Source organism: Tachysurus vachellii, chromosome 23 (genome assembly GCF_030014155.1).
Source record: "Tachysurus vachellii isolate PV-2020 chromosome 23, HZAU_Pvac_v1, whole genome shotgun sequence".
NCBI lineage: Eukaryota > Metazoa > Chordata > Actinopteri > Siluriformes > Bagridae > Tachysurus > Tachysurus vachellii.
The window spans coordinates 16,101,655-16,119,335 of NC_083482.1; the positions used below are offsets into that span (position 1 = coordinate 16,101,655).

General features: G+C 43.1%; 1 protein-coding gene across 7 annotated transcripts in view; it reads left to right on the forward strand.

The window, feature by feature from the left end:
- The window catches only part of LOC132838595 (uncharacterized), a 79,137-nt gene that overhangs the window by 44,109 nt on the left and 17,347 nt on the right, over nt 1-17,681 (forward strand). Inside the window, exons 2-4 of one of the 7 annotated variants that reach the window (XM_060859009.1) lie at nt 4,975-5,019; nt 5,570-5,766; nt 6,292-6,502. The exons of 3 other annotated variants lie outside the window; for them this stretch is intronic. In XM_060859009.1, the coding sequence (XP_060714992.1) occupies nt 6,463-6,502 (40 nt within the window). In that variant the 5' untranslated portion in view covers nt 4,975-5,019; nt 5,570-5,766; nt 6,292-6,462. Of the gene's footprint in view, nt 1-3,684; nt 5,020-5,569; nt 5,767-6,291; nt 6,503-17,520; nt 17,666-17,681 lie in introns of those variants that run through there. 3 more of the 7 variants (XM_060859008.1, XM_060859011.1, XM_060859010.1) reach the window with 3 other exon arrangements.

Consider the following 17,681-nt stretch of genomic DNA (forward strand, 5'->3'; position numbering starts at 1 on the left):
ACAGGTACCAGCGAAATTAGCCATCAACCTGCCCATACATACAATACATACAATACAAGGGGAGGACAGGACAGGAAGACAGGGGATTGAGAAGAGATACAGCATAACATGAGGGAAGGGAGGAGAAAAAAAAACAACAACCCCCAGACTATGCTCCGGTGGGGAGTACAGTGTGGGAACAAGAAAAAAACACCTCAGCAACATAAGCACATAAACAGTACGCCATAAACACATGACTTGCAACAGGGGAGGGGAGTGGGGGGTGGAGGTAATCCAGCACAGGCAAGCAGCCATCAGGTCCTGCGGCCTTTCGGCGCTGGTCACAGACCCGCTTGTCAGACTGGCGGTACAAAGCGGCGAAGGCGTGGGATGGGGGGTGGGGCGTGAGTGCATATCTTTATATATGTATGTGTGTGTGTGTGTGTGTATGTATGTATGTAAGTGTAGGCCTGGAGAGTCGTTGCTCCCGGCATCAAATCTTGGTGTGCCTCAGTCCGCAAGATTGTCATAGCGATACACAGCAAATTGCCATGGAGACAACCTTGATTAGTCCCAAAGAGAGTCAACAATCAGCAGGTGTCTGTAGAAGTGGGGGAAGGAACGCAAGAGCGTCTCGCTGCAGTGCTCTGCCGGGGGAATTGTTGTTCCAACAGCGGCCTTGGCCGAGGCCAGTGCTGGTTGAGAGGAGCCGAAAGCAGATAAGATTGGGATTGTTTAGTCTTGGGGCGAGTAGACGCATTCCAATTTACACGACTACACTCTTAGTCCATTCTGGTCTCCATATCGATCCGATTTTCTTTCCAAAAAGCAGTGAGCTTCTCCATGATGTTAACCAAAACAGTATCCAAAGCAGTGAGCTTCATCGTGATGTTACCCATAATGCGGTTATTAGTCCCAGCCTCAGTGCTGACCGCTCTGCCCACTGCATCGATCATGACGGACAGCTTAGGGAGATTTTGAACAGCTGTTACCGTTTTCTGATTCTCTCGATAAACCAGGGCAATGCCTAATCCAATCAGCAGAACTCCTGTTATCATGGTTCCGAATAGGTAGATATCTTCAATGTCCTCCACAGAAAGAGCCGCCAGACACACGACCCGCCACCTCTCCCACGCGTCCATCGTATAGCCAGCTGCAAACGTTCCGGCAGGGCAGTCAGGTTCCCCCGAACCCAAGCTTCTCGTCGAGAAGATGGTGTCAATTGCATTGAGAGACCAGTTTATCAAATCCATGATATTTTAGTTTGGAGAGCAGTGCGGAGAGAGTCTCTCAAAGTATAAGACAATAGACGAGACGAAAGAAGCAAAGCAGGGAAAGTAGAGGGGAGGAGAGGGAGAGAAAAATGCGACCGCCTTCGTTGAGAGCCAGAGAGAGAGATGCAATGTGTAACTTGTTCCCGGTATGTAATGTATTAACTTGATAATACATTATCATGCTATGCAAATAATTCCCCATGTAGTTTAGTTGTGTGTTCTGGAACGTTTCTTTCTTTCTTTTTTTGGTTGTTTGTGGCTTTATGGTGGCATTTTGTATATTTTTTTAAGACTATTGATTCTGATGTTTTACAAAAGACCAAAAAGCTTTAGGACATTTTAAAGAGGGAATAATATGATGTGGATGCAAAAATATGAAACTGTTTATTAGTCTTTTCAGCTTTGAAAGAAAACTAGCATGCTAGCACATTTATAACCAGCTTCTAATAGAAATGTCATGCATGGATAAATTTTTTTTTCCCCAGAAACACATTTTAACCCCAAACGCAATCTGAATGAACTCCTGTAGATTTACACAAGCGTGCGTTCATTAGTCCTGTGGAGGAAATAAACCTTGTCCTCGGGGTGTGATGTAACATCTCTAAACTAGAAACTAGTGTCTCTAAACTAGCAACTAGCAACTATTTATAACCACAATGAACATAAACATTTTAACATCTGCACAGTTTTACTGCACAAAAATGTACATATATTATAACAGCTGAATATTTAATGTCGGTGGGGTTGAGGAGATCCTCGAAGTACTCCTTCCACCGTCCGAGAATGTCCCCAGTCGAAGTCAGCAGATTCCCACTCCCACTGTAAACAGTGTGAGCAGGGCACTGCTTCCCCCTTCTGAGGCGCCGGACGGTTTGCCAGAATTTCTTCGAGGCCAACCGATAGTCCTTCTCCATGGCCTCACCGAACTCCTCCCAGACCCGAGATTTTGCCTCTGCAACCACCCGGGCTGAAGCTTGCTTGGCCCTCCGGTACCTATCAGCTGCCTCCGGAGTCCCCCGAGCCAACCAGACTCGATAGGACTCTTTTTCTTCACTGAGGAAGCAGAGGCAGAGGGCTCAGTTGAGGACTCGTCGATCCCCCAAGCTAAGGTCACTGAGGTGGTTGAGAAGCTCCTCAGTGGCAAGGCACCGGGGGTGGATGAGATCCGCCCTGAGTACCTCAAGTCTCTGGATGTTGTAGGACTGTCTTGGTTGACACGCCTCTGCAACATCGCATGGCGGCTGGGGACAGTGCCTCTGGACTGGCAGACTGGGGTGGTGGTCCCTCTGTTTAAGAAGGGGAACCGGAGGGTGTGTTCCAACTACAGGGGGATCACACTCCTCAGCCTCCCCGGAAAAGTTTATGCCAGGGTACTGGAGAGGAGAATTCGGCCGATAGTCGAACCTCAGATTCAGGAGGAACAATGCGGGTTTCGTCCCGGTCGTGGAACACTGGACCATCTCTATACCCTCACCAGGTTGCTGGAGGGTTCATGGGAGTTTGCCCAACCAGTCCACATGTGCTTTGTGGATCTGGAGAAGGCATTCGTCTGTGTCCCTCGTGGTGATCTGTGGGGGGTGCTCTGGGAGTATGGGGTCTGGGGCCCTCTGCTTAGGGCTGTCTGGTCCCTATATGACCGGAGCAGGAGTTTGGTTCGCATTGCCGGCAGTAAGTCAGACTTGTTCCCGGTGCATGTTGGACTCCGGCAGGGCTGCCCTTTGTCACCGGTCCTGTTCATTATCTATATGGACAGGATTTCTAGGCACAGTCGGGGGCCGGAGGGAGTCCGGTTTGGGGACCACGGGATTTCGTCTCTGCTTTTTGCAGATGATGTTGTCCCGTTGGCTTCTTCAAATCAGGATATTCAGTGTGCACTGGGATGGTTTGCAGCCGAGTGTGAAGCGGTGGGGATGAGAATCAGCACCTCCAAGTCCGAGGCCATGGTGCTCAGCCGGAAAAGGGTGGCTTGCCCCCTTCAGGTTGGTGGAAAGCTCCTGCCTCAAGTGGAGGAGCTTAAGTATCTTGGGGTCTTGTTCACGAGTGAGGGAAGGATGGAGCGGGAGATCGACAGGCAGATCGGTGTATCTTCTACAGTGATGTGGTCGATATACCGGTCTGTTGTGGTGAAGAAAGAGCTGAGCCGCAAGGCGAAGCTCTCTATTTACCAGTTGATCTACATTCCTACCCTCACCTATGGTCATGAGCTTTGGGTCATGACCGAAAGGACAAGATCCCGGATACAGGCGGCCAAAATGAGTTTCCTCCGCAGGGTGGCTGGGCACTCCCTTAGAGATAGGGTGAGGAGCTCGGTCACTCGGGAGGAGCTCAGAGTAGAGCCGCTGCTCCTCCACATCGAGAGGAGTCAGCTAAGGTGGCTCGGGCATCTGTTCCGGATGCCTCCTGGATGCCTCCCTGGGGAGGTGTTCCGGGCATGTCCAACCGGGAGGAGGCCCCGGGGAAGACCTAGGAGACGCTGGAGGGACTATGTCTCTCGGCTGGCCTGGGAACGCCTCGGTATTCCCCCGGAGGAGCTGGAGGAAGTGGCTGGGGAGAGGGAAGTCTGGGTGTCCCTGCTTAGACTGCTGCCCCCGCGACCCGGGCCCGGATAAGCGGTAGAAGATGGATGGATGGATGGATGAATATTTAATACTGTCCAAAATTAAAGACATGACAAATCGTTTTTCAGTCTAAGATAAGTGCAGATTAGATATTTGGACAAACACAGTCATCCAACTTGTTTGGGTGGAGATGATATCTGCAAATCTACACATGAAGGTTCAGATGTTTTAGATATTTACAGTGACAGAGGAGAAGAAAGGAGGAAGTCTTTAAAATGTACATTAATTTCTTTGTTAAATATCTGTGTCCTTTAGGTTGAATTATCTCATAAATGTATTCAAATATTCAAGAATTTGAGACTTTCCTGCATTTATAAAGAGATTGGATTAATTCTTCAGGAACATACAGTTTATTTTCCAAAAAGACATCATTTTCTACCGCTTATCCGAACTACCTCGGGTCACAGGGAGCCTGTGCCTATCTCAGGCGTCATCGGGCATCAAGGCAGGATACACCCTGGATGGAGTGCCAACCCATCACAGGGCATACACACACACTCTCATTCACTCACGCAATCACACACTACGGACAATTTTCCAGAGATGCCAATCAACCTACCATGCGTGTCTTTGGACTGGGGGAGGAAACCAGAGTACCCGGAGGAAACCCCCGAGGCACGGGGAGAACATGCAAACTCCACACACACAAGGCGGAGGCGGGAATCGAACCCCCAACCCTGGAGGTGTGAGGCGAACTTGATAACCACTAAGCCACCGTGACCCCGATGCAAATATAATTATTTAAAATATATTAAATAAACAGCGAGTCCTTGTTGTTATTAATTACAGGAGTGTCATTTCCCCAGGTCATTAACATTAGTTATTCAGGGATTAATCAGTATGTATAGTTAATATGTTCAAAACAGAACGTGTTTCTGTTCAAAACAGAAGTGCAGAGCGAGTCAGGTGCTGGTTATCGCGAGAACAGGCAGAGGCTCACATTCTGCACACAGGTGTATTAGTCGACACGTCATTTGCTTCTGGTTACCCAGAACTGCAGCCTGACTCCGAAGAATGAAAGTAAAAATTCAAGAAAAACAAGTTTACTCATTAATAAAACCTGTCGTTTGAACATTATTTGACTTCCAACTGATTATTTACAGAACACGTAACAACTCGGCTGAGATTTGACTTCAAAATGACCCAAGGTATGTGTGTTTGATTCACTTTTACTGCTGGATGTTAATGTCAGTTCTGATCTTCTCCTTCTGGACCGTCTGAAAATATCTCCAAGACTTCAAGAAGTGTTTTCGGGGAAGGACAGTGATGTAATTTTTGCTTTTGTCCCAGTTGTGTCTCGAGCCGGTAGTGATATTGTAACTGCAGTGGAAAAAATTCCTCGTGAGCACAAACAACATTTTTTTCACAGTTGCACTTTGATAAAAAAGACATTAGCTTAGTGTAATTGATTATTGTGAAATCTTTATAATTATTATTATTTACATAATAAATGCATGTGAATAATTGAATAATATGATTTGCATTTGTATTCGTTTTAAAGTCTTTAGTTTTAAACATCTCTCTCTCCTCTTTCTCTCTCTCTCCCTCCCTCCCTCCCTCTCTCTCTCCATCTCTCTCTCTCTCCTTGCCTCCATCTCTCTCTCTCTACCTCCATCTCTCTCTCTGTCTCTCTCTCTCTGTCTCTCTCTCAACTTGCCTCCATCTCTCTCTCTCTCTCTCTCTCTCTCTCTCTCTCAGAGGATAAGCCTGTCGTTCTCGTGATGCTCCACCACACCTTTAATCTGGACATTGTTGTTCAAGACATCAGACCCTATGTGTACAGGAAGGATGTGTTCGTTGTTGATTGTGTCTTTCATGAAGATAAAGGGCTGTTGAGATGCCTGCACAACGACAATGCAATCAAAGCTGTGAAGGATCATCTGAGCAGAATGAAGGTAGAGTCCTGAATCTCACCCCTTTGAAGTTACAGGCAAATTCCATTATCATGAGAGTAATTGAGAGGTAAAGGAAGTGAAATTAAAGCAGAAACGTGTCTCACAAATAAAACATACACAATGTTCCACTCGTTGCTTGCTCGGTTTAAGCAAACTGTACAATGCTGAACAGAAAACACAAAGTCTCTGCAGATCTCTATGTGTTAATGTGTTCCGTCCTGCCATGTGGTTAGAGGACTGTAAGCTGGAAATGTACTTTTAGTTTTGCTTTCCTATAAATGCTTCATTTAGCAGAGAGCTAAAAGAAAGTGAAAGTTTAGTAGTTTGTTTTTTTATCAGAAGAACAATGCATGTCTAGAATTTTACTGTTGTTTCACCAGCTGTTATGAGCGTAAAGCCACACACCACCACCACCTTTCCTCTTACCAGAGCCTTTGTTTCTATCCCAATGAAATGCTGTGCAGCCATCTAGCTCAATGTTACATCCAAAATGAATGAGTGTCCCCATGTTTCTGTTATCAACAGGATGCATCAGTCCTCAGTGAGTTTGTTTGCAGTGATCTGGATCTTTGTTTTGTCCATTTTGTTGTTAATGGATCTGGCATTGGTGAGAAAAATGGTGGGAAGCAGCGGTTTGTGTAGTTGTTTCCTATCAAGGATGCTGGACGATTCTTCCAGTGCCTCCAAGAGCTGAGAATGATCCCTGGAGAACCCGGTGTTCTGGCTATCCCCTCAGGTATGTTAAAATTCATTTGTAACAGCCTGATTATACGGAGTTCTTCTAATCGAACTCAACCATCACGATAAACCATACATTAAACAAAAAAAAAGTCTTCAGCATCCAAGATGCCCTAAATACACTACACTTACTAGAAACAGAAATACAAAGAGTGGCACGTGTCACTAACCTAGTGTTCTATACAGCAATTGATGGCTCAGTGTTGCACATGTATATCACGTGATGTCTTACCTGTTCTTTATCTCTTTCCCCCTTTAATACTGTCATTTGATCAACCAGATAATAGAAACGGTGGAAACACCAGAGAGACAAGACCAAAATGAGCCACGAAACACTGACTCATCAAAGAACACAGACTTAACTAACAAATTAATACCAGGATGGTACAGGGCAAAACAAGCATGCGAGTCAACCACCAAACAACCAAAAGCATGTGTGGCATGCCAGAGAGCTCCCGCCTCCTGCACAGGTGTGCCATTTAATCACCAGTAGGGCGCCCTCACTGGTGAATCCGCGCGTTGTCGTCACCACGCGTCTTGGTGATTGGCAGACACATTGACCACACAGGTACCCACATCGCGCTGCTAAAACAAAAGTTAAGACACAGAACGAACAAAGGGAAGAAAACAAAAACAAAATACCATTCCCAGAAACAAATAATAATATGGGACGTAACACTCCCCTCCTTAAAAATAAACATGTAATCTTTATTTCAAGCAGATTTATCAGGCTACACTCTGGACAGAGCATCAGCTAGCACATTCTCTGAACCCTTTTGATGCTTAATGTAAAGGTTATATCCCTGAACTACCAATGACCATCGCATAAGACGTTGATTCTTATTATACTGTCCATTCTAGTCAGGAAAACTAGAGGGTTATGGTCAGTGTAAACAACTATACTGTAGGTGCACTTGAAGAACCCAGATACACTTCGAAAAACTGCAAAGCGAGCAACAACGCCAATGTTTCCTTTTCAATGACAGAATAATTTCGTTGATGTTAATTAAACTTTTTTGAAAAGTAACAAATTGAATGATCTACTCCTGCATCATCTTCCTGCAGAAGCACTGCCCCAGCTCCCACAGCGCTTGTGTCCACTTCCAGTTTAAAAGACCGTTCAAAGTTTGGGGCAGCCAAGATTGGAGCACTAGATAACATAGCTTTCACTGCCTCAAATGCATTCTGGCAATCCTCAGTCCAGACAAACGAATTAACTGGGCTAAGCAAACTGGTCAAAGAGGCAACTACTGTAGAAAAGTTTTTACAAAAACTACGGTAGTAGCCTGCCATACACAGAAAACGTCTCAACTCCCGCCTAGACGTAGGCACAGGAAAATCTGCAATAGCAGTCACTTTAGCCTCAACAGGCTTTACCTGGCCATCTCCAACTTCTTTTCCCAGGTAAGTTACACTTGCCTTACCAAAGACACATTTAGACAGATTGAGAGTTAATGAAGCTTTCTCCAAACGTTCAAACACGGTACGAATGAGTTTCAGATGTTCTGTCCACTCAGTTGAATACAGTACAAGGTCATCTAAGTAAGCATTACAATTTGGAACTTCAGCCAACACGGTTTGTATTAATCTTTGAAATGTGGCAGGTGCATTCCGTAATCCGAACGCCATGACGTGATATCGCATAAAGCACTCTCACACACACAAACAGTGTTGGCACACTGTTGAGAAGTATTACGTAGGATTATGTCATCTGCACCAACCTCATCCTCCAGATTTGATTGGACTTCACAAGTCAGAGCCACAGAAGATTCCATGGGCCCTATGGTCACCACAGTAGATCTGTTCTGTGAACTATCTCTGGTGTGATAAGCCTTGAGCATATTGATATGACAGACGCGCGATTTACGCTTTCTGTCAGGAGTTCGGATCACATAATCAGTCTCGCTGATTTTTCTCAACACAACGTACGGTCCTGAGAACTGTGCTGATAAGGCAGAACCTTGAATAGGCAGCAATACTAATACTTCATCCCCAGGTTGAAAAGAACGATACACAGATTTGACATCATAGCGTTTCTTCATTTTAGACTTAGCAGTGGCTGACGACTTCTGTGCAAAACTGCATGCATAATGCAATCGTTCATGAAAATGACTAACAATCCAGAACTTGCATCTCTGAATTCGAATCAACTTCCAGCATTTTCTCTTTGAGAACTTTTAACAGTCCTCTCACAGTGTGTCCAAACACTAACTGAGCTGGACTGAATCCAAAGGATTCTTGCACAGTTTCTTGGATTGCGAACAACACTAGAGGAACACCCTCATCCCAATCATTTCCAGTTTCCAAGCAATATTTTCTCAACATAGATTTTAATGTCTGATGAAATCTTTCAATAGCTCCTTGGCTGTCAGGATGGTAAGCACTGGACACTTGGTGTTCTATAGATAGTGACTTTAAAACTTGTGCAAAAAGTTGTGATAGAAAATTTGTTCCCTGGTCAGTCTGTATAACTTTAGTGAAACCAAACGTGGAAAAGAATTTAAGCAACGTTTTTACGATCACTGGAGCAGTTATTTTTCTTAAAGGCACCGCCTCAGGAAATCTAGTAACTCTACACATAATAGTGCACAAGAATTGATTACCACACCTCGTTTTAGGTAACGGTCCAACACAGTCAACAAGCACCTGTTCAAATGCCTCACCCATTACAGGGATAGGTGAAAGAGGAGCGGGTGGAATCAGCTGATTCGGTTTTCCCATTAGCTGGCAAACATGGCAAGTTCGACAAAATTTAGCAACATCTCTCTTTATCCCTGGCCAAAAAAAAAAAAAATGAGAATGCGATGATGGGTCTTGTTCACTTCCCAGATGACCAGACAATAAATTTTCATGTGCCAAAGATAGAACATTTTGCCGATACTCACTAGGAACGACAATTTGATAGACTGCATTCCAGTCTATGTCTGTGTCAACCACTAAACTCCACTTACGCATCAACCTTCTAAAAAATAATCAATGTTTCTCTTTTCAACAGCATCAGGGCTAACAATGTTAGAGAATCATTTGCTTAAGGTCTGATCTTAAAGGCAGCTTTAAGTTACTACTACCAAGCGCCTTTTCTGAGTGTTTTAAATTAGACTTCTGGACCTTCTGGACCAACTTTGAGTTAGACTTTGTTATATCTTCACCAACCACATTGTGCAACATGAATGTATCAGTCAAATCAACATCATCCACAATTTTCCGCGATTGTGCGCGTGTGACTACTCACGCAGAAAACACATCTGGATAAGCTCTAGATAACTCATCAGTGGCTAGACTCATTTTCGGCGTGTCAGTATCTTCCAACATGGGCATGACTTCACCCCCAGCTAGGTCATTCCCCAAGATAAAAGTTATCCCCTTTACCGGAAGTGAAGGACGTATACCAACCTTCATGTAACCTGTAACAAACGCACTTTAAGTACATGCGATGTAGGGGGACTTTAACCACTCCCATCTCAATTCCCCGGACAAAGACACTTGAGCCACAATATGAGTCAGGTGACAATGATAAAACATCAGCTAAAACAAAAGATTGCTTTGCTTCGGTATCTCTTAATATCTGTATTTATTTTCGATCACTCGCATCGTCAGATAAGGAAATTAAACCCTTCATCACGAAAGGGTAATAGCCAACATCAGGAGCATCCTCCGTCTCTTCGGAACTAAAACGTTCTACATGACACATAGCATTCAGTAAGCCGACGCTTTTAGGCTGCTGTGTTTGTTGTTTACGTTTTAAAGCATTACAGTCTGCGATTAAATGGCCCTGTTTATGACAATAAAAACACTCTCGAGCGTCTTTAGATGATGGGGCGACCTTTGCCCAAGAAGACTGATCGGGTATAGGAAGAAAAGGCCGAACTGCGCTCTTATCTGAGCGCAAACACCGAAGAAGAAAACTTATCTGAAGAAAACACCGTCTTATTTGTAAGAACAAATTCATCTGCTAAAACAGCAGCATGCGACAGCGATGATACCTTTTGCTCATTCAAATAAACCACGACACATTCCGGTAGACAACTTTTAAAATCTTCAAGCAAAATTAATGCTCTCAATGACGCAAAGTCATCCACTTTACTGGCATTACACCATTTATCCAGCAAAGCACTTTTCTCACGAGCGAACTCTACGAAAGTAGAATTAGAATTTTTTTGTATGGTTACGGAACCTCTGCCTATAGGCTTCGGGAACCAATTCATACACACGGAGAATGGCTAATTTTACCGTGTCATATTGTAAACTCTCCTTCAACGGTACAGTCGAGAAAACTTCTCGTGCCTTACCCACTAATTTGCACTGAAGTAAAATTGTCCATGCTTCTTTTGGCCAACAAAGTGAAGTTGCGATACGTTCAAAAGCATGAAAATAGGAGTCAACCTCGGTTTCCCTAAAATGAGGCACTAACATAATATTTTTACCAACATCAAACGTACCAGTTACTGAGTTTGCATCTGCCGGTTGAGAGACCATAGCGACTCGAGAGGGAACAGGTTTTGTTTGTTTGTTTGTTTAACCTTTATTTTTACAGGCAAGTCATTAAGAACAGGTTCTTATTTACAATGGTGGCCTGACAAGTGGAATAACCACTTAGGGAAAGGGAAGTAGGGCTAAAATAAATACAAAACATTAAAAATACATACAAGTTAACAATTACATAAATACATTATAAAACAAAATTATCTAGAGAAGCAACTGCATATATCCGTGAACAAATATGATATAATATTTTTAAAGGATGAAATTGGAATTAATTTATCCCAGTTTGAGAGTATTTTGCAAAGCATTCCAGTCGCGAGCGGCAGCAGATTGAAAAGATGCAAGACCAAACTCAGAGTTGGTTTTAGGAATGCTTAATTGAAAATGAAGCGAGGATCGGGTGTTATATGTGACAGGATTTAGCTGCAGCAAGTGACCTAAGTAAGGAGGTGAGTGGCCGAGAAGGGTCTTATAAATGAAAGTGAACCTGTGGATTTTACGGCGATTGTGAAGGGAGGGCAAGTTTACAGATGAATATAAAACACAATGGTGTGTGTTATGTCCCATATTATTAATTGTTTCCAGGAATGGTATTTTGTTTTTGTTTTATTCCCTTTGTTTGTTCTGTGTCTTTAACTTTTGTTTTAGAAGGGCGATGCGACTACCTGCATGGTCAATACAGTATGTCTGCCAATCACCGTGACGACAACGCGTGGATCCACCAATGAGGGCGCCCTACTGTTGATTTAAAGGCGCACCTGTTCAGGAGGCGGGAGCTCTCTGGCATGCCACAATTGTTTTAGTGGTTGTTTGGTCGTTGACTCGCGTGCTTGTTCTGCCCTGTACCATCCTTGCATTAAATTTGCTGTTAAGTCGGTGTTCTTTGATGAGTCAGTAATTCTTGGCTCAGTTTTGGGTCTTGTCTCTCTCGTGTTTCCTGCGGTTTGTTATCCGGTTGATCAAATGACAGTACTAAACGGGGGAAGAGACAAAGACCAGGTAGGAAGTCACGTGACATACATGTGCATCACTGAGCCATTAATTGATGTCTAGTACACTAGGTTAGTGACACGTGCCGCTCTTTGTATTTTTGTTTCTAGTAAGTGTAGTGTATTTAGGGCATCTTGGACGCAGAGGATTTTCACCAAAAATAAAGGACATCAAGGTTGACTTTATGGTTTCCAGTTATTTTTTCCAGTACACGTTCAATGTTTTAATGTTGCACCCTTGTTCCCTAGACAACTAAAAAAATAGGGTTTGTAACAGTGTGTATTGAAAGGAGCATTTGTGGCAAACCTGATAGCAGAATGGTAAAGAGCATCAAGTTTTGATAGGATGGACTTGCAAGCAACCCTATATATAGTGTCTCCATAATCTAACATGGGTAGAAAGGTCATTTGAATAAGAATAAGTTTGGCAGAAGTGGTGAAGGAAGAGCGGTTTCTGTAAAAGAAACCAAGCTTGGCTTTGACCTTAGATTGCAGCTTTGATATGTGAATAGAGAAAGAAAGTGAAGTTTCCAACCAGATGCCCAGGTAGTTATAAGCAGTGACTTGTTCTAGAATAGCCCCCTTGCAGGTGGTGATGTTAAGGGCAGGAGGAGGCTTAGTACCCCTATGGCAAAACCACATGCTTTTTGTTTTGAAGGTATTGAGAGTGAGATTGAGTTGTGTAAAAGACTGCTTTAGTTGGTAAAAGCTATGTTGCAGGGTAGCTTGAACAGCATCAGAGGAGGGACCTATGGTATAAAGGATTGTATCATCGGCATATAAGTGAATGAGTGAATTACCAACTGCCTGGGGAATGTTATTAATATAAATTGAGAAAAGTGTGGGACCAAGGATGGAGCCTTGGGGGACACCCCTGGTGACTGAGAGAGAATGGGAGAAAAGGTTTTCAAATCTTACACGTTGAACCCTGTGAGAAAGATAATTTGAGAACCAGACCAATGAGTGATCAGTGACACCAGTGCTGCTGAGTCTGTGGATAAGTGTGTTGTGGTCCACAGAGTCAAAAGCTTTTGCAAGATCAATGAATATAGCAGCAGTTTTGTTTGTTATCTAATGCAGATGTAATGTCATTGAGCACTTTAGTGGTAGCTGTAACACAACCATACCCTGATCGGAAGCCAGACTGTTCCCCGGAGATGATACCGTTCACATTAAGATAATTGATTAGTTGTTTATTGACAAGGTTTTCCAGAATTTTAGACACACATGGCAAGATGGAAATTGGCCTGTAATTATTCAGGTCAGCCTGATCACCGCCCTTATACAGAGGAAGCACAACCGCTTCTTTCCAAGCAGGTGGAATCGCGGCTGTATAGAGGGAGAGGTTAATGAGGGCTGTTAATGGAGCCGCAATGACGGGGGCAGCAATTTTAATAAAAAAAGCGGCAAGATCATCTGACCCAGCTGCTTTATTGGGGTCCAGAGCGGTCAGTTCCTTCAAGACTTCCCCCACTAAAACAGGCCGGATGGAAAAACTGTGAGGAGGTGCTAAAAGGCTGCAGGTATTAGATGCTACAGGGGCTGTAGAAATAGGGTTTAATGTCTTTGAAACAAAGCCAGCATTTATGAAGTGGTGATTGAATGCTTCAGCCATGGAGTTTTTATTAGTGACCACTATGTCATCCAATTTTAGGGACGATGGTATCGTCCGGGGTTTGTTTTCAAGTTTTTTTTACCGTATTCCAAAATGCTTTTGGATTCGCACCACAAAGCGTGAACTGTTTTTTAAAAAAGCCAGCTTTAGCCTCCCTTACCGCTTGTGTGGCCTTGTTCCTAATTTGACGAAATAAAATGTTGTCTTTAACAGATTTTGTCTTGCGTGCCCTGCGCCAGGCTGTATTTTTTTGCTGAAGCAGAACCACTAGATCACGATTAATCCACGGGCTGTTGCGGTTTTTTATACGCATCTTTTTGTTTGAGGCATGTTTGTTGGTCACAGCAGTTAAAAGATCTTTAAACAACAACCATGCATCATTCACTGTAGGAATCAGACTGACTCTATACCAACTTACATGATTCAAATCATGTAAGAAGGCTTGAGCATCAAAATTTTTCAGAATACGTTTAGTAGTGATTATGACAGGCTGTTTGACAGAAAGTTGTTTTCTAACACTGGCAATGAAACAGTGGTCGCTAAGATCATTGCAAAAAACATCCGATAGGTACATGTGTGGGGCGTTTGTAAACACAACATTTATCAGTGTGGCATTATCACAACCTTTTGGGTTATATCTAGTAGGTAGGTTTATGATTTGATGAAGGTTTAAGCAATCAAATTGTTGTACAACTTTCTCAGGGGGTTTAAGCATGTCCCAGTTTAGATCACCAAGTATGATCAACTCGGACCTAGTGAAAGGTGCAAGAGCATTGCTCAAGGCCTCTAGGGTACATGCTGGTGCAGATGGAGGGCGATAGCAACCAGCCACAGATAAAGAAAAACTGTTTGATAATTTCATGTTAAGAACAAGATGATCATACTGTTTAGGTATAGACTTTGCCAGGGCTATACTTCATTGAAGATAGTCTTTAGTGAAAATTAAAAATGACCTATCCTGCTGAAACAGGTTGTAACCAGATAAATACAGGTCAGGATAGAGAATAGAGTTACACAACCATGTCTCAGTAATCACTAAAACATCAGGGTTAGAACTCTCAACCCATACTTTAAGCTGGTCCAGTTTAGGTAATATACTTCTTGCGTTTACATGCAAAAACCAAAGGTTATGGCGATTACAAAAATCATCAACGCATATGTTATTTGAGGCCACATGATCCATAGGGAAAACACTAGAAAGAACATCAGAAGAAGGGCCAGGGTGGACATGAACATTACCAGAGATCATAAGCAGTAATATAATCAAGGCCCGACAGAGCACATCTGAGGTAGTACAGTAATGTTGTTTTAACAATACAGTTGTATGCAGTTTTTTGGGTAATGCAATAATATTAATGAGCTTTCTCATAATAAAACATGACAACAGAACCGGAGTGATGGAAAATCTGTCAGGCATTAACCCAAAAGTCCGTAATATCATTAAAGAGGCAGAGTCTCTATCATTTGAATAGACTTTGTCTGTTTTACTGCCTAAATAAGCAAGGCCATTTTGTTTGATTGCGCAAGGAACTGAGAGACATGAAAAAAATACGGAGAGAATGCAAAATAGTTTGAGTATATCCATGGTTCAACAGAACACAAAGTCAAAAAGCCAACGAAAAAACCTTGTTCCAGAGTGGCGTACACTTACTTTGATGCAATGAACTGTCAAAATTCCAAGTAGAACCACACAGCTAACCAGCTAGGCATCCATATTAGCACGCAGTTAGCTAATGTCCTTTAGCTCCCGTCAGCCACCGAATATTGGCCTCAGACCAGGTGGAATAGGCCGAGATCCTCACACAGCAAGCAGATAGACAACAGACCAGGTGGAGTAGGCCGAGATCCTCACACAGCAAGCAGATAGGCAACAGACCAGGTGGAGTAGGCCGAGATCCTCACACAGCAAACAGGTAGACAACAGACGAGGTGGAATAGGCCGAGATCCTCACACAGCAAGCAGGTAGACAACAGACCAGGTGGAGTAGGCCGAGATCCTCACACCGCAAACAGGTAGACAACAGACGAGGTGGAATAGGCCGAGATCCTCACACAGCAAGCAGGTAGACAACAGACCAGGTGGAGTAGACCGAGATCCTCACACAGCAAGCAGGTAGGCAACAGACCAGGTGGATTAGGCCGAGATCCTCACACAGCAAGCAGGTAGACAACAGGCCAGGTGGATTAGGCCGAGATCCTCACACAGCAAGCAGGTAGACCTTCTGGATACAAACTTTTCTGTCGCTCTTTCCGACAGAGAAAACTCCCATGTGCAGAAGGAGCTGGCCTAACTTGAGGAGGAGGAACTGACTGCGCGGCTGATGCACCACCAACAATTTTCATGGCATCTAACTCCAATTGTCGCATCTTAACCTGTTTTTCAGCCTCAATCTCAAGTGTGCGTACCTAAAGGTACGCCTAAAACACCTTTGAGACTTTCATTGTAACTTTGAACAAATGTTTTAAACTCATGGTATCTTAAGTATGTAACTTAGTGAGCCAGCATTAATGTATTCAATGTTAGAGATTTAAGCACTTATGTACGTCGCTCTGGATAAGGGCGTCTGTCACATGCTGTAAATGTAAATGTAAAGGCGCAAATCTAATTCAGCCTGTCGTTTATCCGCTTTTTCTTGAGTTTCCATTTGTAAACGAGCTATCTGAACTTTTAATCTCGTATCCCTCTTGGAACCAGAAGAAACAGGTGTGAACGGATCAAGCAGTGGCAGGCCGGTCCTAACCTCATCCTCTGCGCCAGTTCCAGAGAACGGCTCACTTCGCACATTCTCTCTATCAGTTACATCAGGACTAGGAATGCCTTCCGCCCCAACTAACACAGAGTCTGAATTCGACACAACCAGAATTTTTAATTCAAGCAAACGATTCCACACATTTTTAATCTCGCTACCGGATTTTGGAAATGACTTGCGATGGTTAGTAACTCATCCTTTCTACATTTGTCAAATAACTCCACAGTGGGGTTATCAATAAAGGTTTTTAAACCAAACAAAGTCACGATTATTACTCCTGTCCAACAAGCAACAACCCACAACTTAAACTTTTTCTCCAACCTACCAACACTCCCTAACCTGTACCATCACCTGATTTCCAGTACATGAACAGTGTTTAATTGTTCGGGACAAGCTGTTATAAATCCCGGAACCTCTCACAACCCAAGTAAGGATCATACCCCTAGACCAACATAACAGCTGTATGTGGGATTTGTGCTGCTGGGTTTAACATAAGCATACAGAAAAATAGACAAAAACACACTTAAAAAGCACAGAAAGCCATCAAGCCGCTGCGCCTGTGCACGGCACCATCTTGAGGATTTACCATTTTATTATGTGATATTTGGACATATAACAGACAAGTAAAATATGTCATGCTGTCAGGGTGAATAGAAGTAAATAAAAATTAGACACAAATAAAATATAAGCCAGATGCAATCAGATGTAATTTCAGACCTTATCAATTATTTACATATCAGTTTCAACATCTGTGAACATCTGGTGGATAACAAACACTGAAGTGCATATATTAAGACTATTAAGACATAATGACACAGAACACTGTAAAATAGAGCAGAAATGATGACAGTGCTGGATTTTAGCACTTTTTCTGCAGGTTTTATCAATATACACGTGGCCATTTGTAGTAGTTTAAAATCTACAGATTGATGCAGATACATGTAATTGAATAAATGAAGAAAGGTGACGTTATTCTGCAATGGATCAAAAGTTTATTTTGTGTGAAAACTACTGCAGTTTTTGTCGAATCAAACGCTTTCGGTCATGTTGTTTTATTTAAATAGTCGACACGTATTAATAATTCCTCTTCATCACAGCACCATGTCAGGATTTTTATCTGTAACAGTTTGACACAGCAGCAGTACACACTCAAGCATCTTACAGTAGTTAATCTGGGTGTTAAATAAACAGATGAAGGACAAAGTGAAAGTGAAAGGGCTTTTATCAGACTTCCTGTCTCTTCATACCTATCAGTCCGATTCTGTACAAAGCACCAAACAAACCTTTATTTCGGCTTTAATTCGACTTCATGATGACTCGTGGTATGTACTTTTAACTTTT